This window comes from Penaeus chinensis, chromosome 16 (genome assembly GCF_019202785.1).
Source record: "Penaeus chinensis breed Huanghai No. 1 chromosome 16, ASM1920278v2, whole genome shotgun sequence".
Classification (NCBI taxonomy): Eukaryota; Metazoa; Arthropoda; class Malacostraca; order Decapoda; family Penaeidae; genus Penaeus; species Penaeus chinensis.
In genome coordinates this window covers 17117217-17122216 of record NC_061834.1, presented here as the reverse complement: position 1 = coordinate 17122216, position 5000 = coordinate 17117217, and the positions used below count along the sequence as shown (strand labels likewise).

The window sequence follows — 5000 nt, the reverse complement described above, 5'->3', positions numbered from 1 at the left end:
TACTCACTCACTCACACACTCACACACTCACACACTCACACACTCACACTTAAACACACCCACTTACACACACACTTACACACATACTTACACACACACTTACACACACACTTACACATACACACACACATACACATACACATACACATACACATACACATACACATATACATACACATACACACACACACACACACACACACACACACACACACACACACACACACTCACTCACTCACTCACTCACTCACTCACTCACTCACTCACTCACTCACTCACACTCACACTCACACTCACACTCACACTCACACTCACACTCACACTCACACTCACACTCACACTCACACATATATACATATATATACAATAGGCATGGGATTGTTGGACTTTAAAGTGTAAAGAAATAAAAATATATTGTATAACAATGAATAAACTATAAACTTGAATCAAACACAACCTCCTTTGCCTTCCATTTATTTAACCCATTCGCCCCATGTGGCAAGAATACATGTCATGCCCACTGTAATGCACGTTTATTTATTGTATTTACACATAGATGGCTCTACAAGTTCTTAATCACCAAATAGCCAGTTATTAGAAACTACCTATCTCACCTATTTACCCTTTTCTTTCACTTTAAGAAAGGATCTTTTGTATCATTTCATTGTCTAAAATATTTTAATGACAAATTAATAATCATAACATCAATAACAATAACAGTATCAATAGAATGGTATTAATTTTCCCGACAATTCAAGGAATGGGGAAATCAGGATCGGTAACTAGGGCCTACTGATAGACTCCTTGCCGGCTGAGCACATGTGGAGCCATCTGTAGGTAACAAAATTCACCAAAAACATCAGGGGACAGATCATAAATCCGGGGCGAATGGGTTAACAAATATGCAATCCTTTCTAATATAGTAAAAGCGTTATTTGAAACAACCTATAACTGATATACTTAATTTAGAGAATTATGCTGAATGATATAAAAAAAATAAAATAACAGCATCTTACACTGATATATATACACTCGTCAACCATGACAGCGCAAAAGATAGTCAAAACAAAACTTTCAATATTCCAATATCTATTTCTCATGTTAATAACTTGGATAAAACGAAATACAACATGCCATTACTATTATGTTATATATCCCACAACTTGTAAATCATCAAGAATGTTAGTGAAAGGTGAAGAAAGTTACCAGATGTGTTATGACAATAACTCACGTATTTTGGGTAGAATTATAGATTCAAACATATATACTTGCATGGTACTAAGTATAAAGTACTTGGACTCAATAATTCAATTAATTCCATTTCCTCTTTGCGACAAAGTGCAAATTGCGAATAAAGAAACAAATAAACCAAGCAATGCAGTTGAGCAACAGCCATGGCATCCAGCAAAGGCTATCAAAACCTATATCGCATGTATTTCGGCAACAAATAAGTTGGAATTGGTTTCTTATCTTCTTGATAATTTGCCTGAAGAGGACTACACTCCAAATGTCAATGTGAATCAATGTTGGTGCTAAAAGGTAGGTCCTCTAATTAATTATTCATATGTATTATAAATTAAACAACTTTTTAATTTTCAGTCTGCAACACCCATTTACAGAAGAATACTTAGTATTCACTGACTTATCAACTCCATCTAATGTTTATCATGTACTTTATGGTTGTCTAATACAGTAACTATGCCATTATTCTTTGTCTCCATTTGTGCACCATTAATATGCTATCTACTTATATCTATTGCAATATCTAATTCATTTCATAATGGTCAGGGTATGTAGTTCTCAAAAAGTTGCAATTCTTGGTAATCACTTTCTTATTTTAAGAGGCAAAATACTAATACATTTGCATATTACATATACTGTCTAGGTCAGTCCTACATATGTGCAGTATTAGAATGTGTTTAATTATCTGTCCTTTATTGCTATTCTTTATTTACTGCCTTCTGCTTCTATTTTCTTGTCTAGATTAGCAGATGTCTAAGGGATGTCAGCCATGGGCACTGCAATGAGCCTACGTGATCTAATTGCAAAGCAGTGACATTTTCCCCTGCAATGGGAGAGGCAATTTTCCCTACAATGAAGAATGACACTCCAAAATAAAAATCGTCTAGAAGGTGTCATCCTAAGATTCTCTTTTAAAACGCCCTTTCGATATTCCTTTTCACGGCAATTCCATGCACTAGCCAAGTGCCTGAGTTTGACACTTACATATATATTGTCAAAGACGTGGGAGGTACCGTAACTGCAGTGAAATATGTAACTAAATGTCTCAAGCACACCCGAGAGAGAGTGTTAAATATGTATAACAGTGTAATTACAGCGAAATAACGAGGCAAACGAGGCCACCACACCCAAGACGTGTTTACCTGCTCACAGCTGATCCAAGACCACGCGTTCCAACTGCTGCAAGACATCGAAGTCACAACGAAATAATATTAGCGGATTTCCCAAATCCTCTTGTTTCATATACTTTAGGGTGTTTCTATAAATCTGGTACGATAGCTTCAGTTATCAAATGTTTAGCTTCAAGTAACTAGCTTCTAAATGAGTACAAGAGACCAAAAAATAAGTCCAAGTCACAGTCGGCAGCCATTCGAACGTATTGGCGGGAGACGGTGGCCGAGGAAGGTTCGACGTCCATTCCTATTTTATTTTTTTCTCACTATTTCTTCCCTTTCCTCGCGTTGGCCGGTAGGAGATCTCGTTCTCGTATCATCCATGGTTCTATTATGCGCCCAAGGCATTAATTCAATGAAACGGCACACACAGGATCAGTAATTAAAGGAATGGCTTCCCTGCCTGGTTAACCTCGCGCTCCAGTCCAGCGTCAATACAAAAGGAAATTCAGTGAAAAGCAAAGAAAACTGTGTAGTTTTTATTGAACTTGGTGAACATGCGATATTTACATGACAGAAGGATGATGCTGTGTTATATCCAAATGCCATAGGTATTGGTATTATTGGTATTATATGATTTCTGTGTTGGACCGATGACCGCCTGGTTGCTAGTTTTTTTCATTCATGTCATTAAAAGTTATATTTTTCAGTAAGATAGGTCTTTATATTTGTATCGCAGTAAATACCCCATTAGAATGCAATGCTAGATCGGCTAAATCCAACAGTGCCATTGTGATTTACCGACAAATAGGGAACGAGTCCAAGCTCTTTCTTGCAGAAGATTTGAGGGAATTTCGGCCTTTGCACAAAAGCCTCAGTGCCACTTGATTTCATCTTGTGCAACTGCTATTATCGTTTTGAGGTGTTGTTTTCCATTAAAACTACTTCCCTACATGCATCATAGTTATTGCCATCCCTCACTGGTGTGTGTTGTGGTTGGTGTGACAGGAGTGATTGTCATACTTTGTAGTGTGGGAGCTAATAAATATGTTCATATATAGGTAAATGTTGCAGCTAAAGGGTTAAGGTTAAACCTATATTGCATCAAAATGCAATTCTGAGATAGATTACTATTGAAGCATTTTTAAAGAGAAATAGTAGTAGCCATAATGGTTAATGTTACCGAGAGCGACACACAGAGACAGAGGGAAATTAACACTGCTATCTATTAGAGCATAAGAAAAAGTCATGAACAACTCGAGTACAACCACTCCAACCTTGTATTTACAGTGAAATTATGAAAAATATCCGCTGCAGATCTGCTCGGACACCAGGTTTTTAATATGAAACTTGGCATGAAGTGCTAATAAAGTGGGGGTAAAGGGGAGGCTTGCCCCACCTGTCTTGGGAGTAAATGAAAGGTGGAAAAAGTTAGGTTTGGATTCTTGGGTTTGCAAGGTACCCTTCATCTCTGGAGGGTGCGTCACTTTCTATAACATATACCACCATAGCTTATGCTCTTTTATATTAGATGTATATCTTTTCTTTTTCCTCTCTTAGTTTCCTCATTATCCAAGGACAAGCATTCTACAAGCAGGATCTTTGAAAAAATGTCTTCCACACCAAACACAAAGAAGCAGCCAACCATATCAAAGTTCTTTGCCTCAAAGCAAAAGAATGGGGGTGCACAGTTCAGAACGGATGAGAAAAAGAAAGAGAAAAACAGCAAAGTTGTGGAGGTTTGTTTGCTTTATTAACATAAACATTATATAGATTTATTGATAACAATATCAATACATTGGATTTGTAATAATTTTTTTCTACAATAGAAAAAAGTTTCATTTTTACAAATGGTTTACAGGTAAATTATTCACCAACTTTAAAAAGGACAAAGAGCAGCGACTCTGAAAATGGGTCACCAGTTCCAGAGCACAAGTCCAAGAAGCTCAGAGTGGAGGCCAGTCACCCAGGCAGCTCAAGTCAAGAAGCCAGTGAAAATGGCACATGTGAAAAGAAATCACTGACACCATGGACCAAGAACAGGCTTCAGTCATTTAAAGCTGGTATGGTTATTTTTCTGCTTAATGCATTCTTTGCTCAAATAGTCTATTACTCTCTTTATGGGTATATCTCTCTCCCTATTGCTCTTTATCTAGTTTCTCTCTCTCTTTCTTTTTCTCTTTCTCTTTCTCTCTTTCTTCTCCTTCTCTCTCTCTCTCTCTCTCTCTCTCTCTCTCTCTCTCTCTCTCTCTCTCTCTCTCTCTCTCTCTCTCTCTCTCTCTCTCTCTCTCTCTATCTCTCTTTTTCCCTTTCTCTCCTTTTCCCCCTTTTTCTCTCTCTTTTCCCTTCTCTCTCTTCTCTTCCCTTCTCTCTCTCTCCTCTCTCTCTCTCTCTCTTTCCCTCCCTCTCTCTCCCTCCTCTCCCTCTCCTTTCTTCTCCCTCTCTCTCTCTCTCTCCTTTTTCTTCTCTCTCTCTCTCTCCTCTCTCTCTCCTCTCTCCTCCTTTCTCTCTCTCTCCTCCATTCTCTCTCCCCCCCCCTCTCTCTCTCTCCCCCTCTCCTCTCTTCTCTCCTTCCTCTCTCTTCTCCTCTCTTCCACCCCTTTTCCCCTCTCTCTCTCTCTTCTCTCTTTCCTCTCTCTCTCTTCC

At 38.2% G+C, this 5000-nt stretch overlaps 2 protein-coding genes across 7 annotated transcripts in view; one reads left to right on the top strand and one right to left on the bottom strand.

The window, feature by feature from the left end:
* Window positions 1-2440, bottom strand: part of LOC125033328 (protein-L-isoaspartate(D-aspartate) O-methyltransferase-like) — a 39175-nt gene extending 36735 nt beyond the window's left edge. For 2 of the 6 annotated variants that reach the window (XM_047624723.1, XM_047624724.1), the window contains exon 1: window positions 2385-2439. The gene's annotated coding sequence lies outside the window, so the exon portion shown is untranslated. Of the gene's footprint in view, window positions 1-2384 lie in introns of all 6 variants that reach the window. The other 4 variants (XM_047624721.1, XM_047624726.1, XM_047624725.1 and 1 more) reach the window with 4 other exon arrangements.
* Window positions 1180-5000, top strand: part of LOC125033237 (DNA mismatch repair protein Msh3-like) — an 18467-nt gene continuing 14646 nt past the window's right edge. Inside the window, exons 1-5 of the mRNA XM_047624619.1 lie at window positions 1180-1192; window positions 1340-1515; window positions 2556-2646; window positions 3915-4093; window positions 4216-4417. Of these exons, the coding sequence (XP_047480575.1) occupies window positions 1180-1192; window positions 1340-1515; window positions 2556-2646; window positions 3915-4093; window positions 4216-4417 (661 nt within the window). The remainder of the gene's footprint in view (window positions 1193-1339; window positions 1516-2555; window positions 2647-3914; window positions 4094-4215; window positions 4418-5000) is intronic.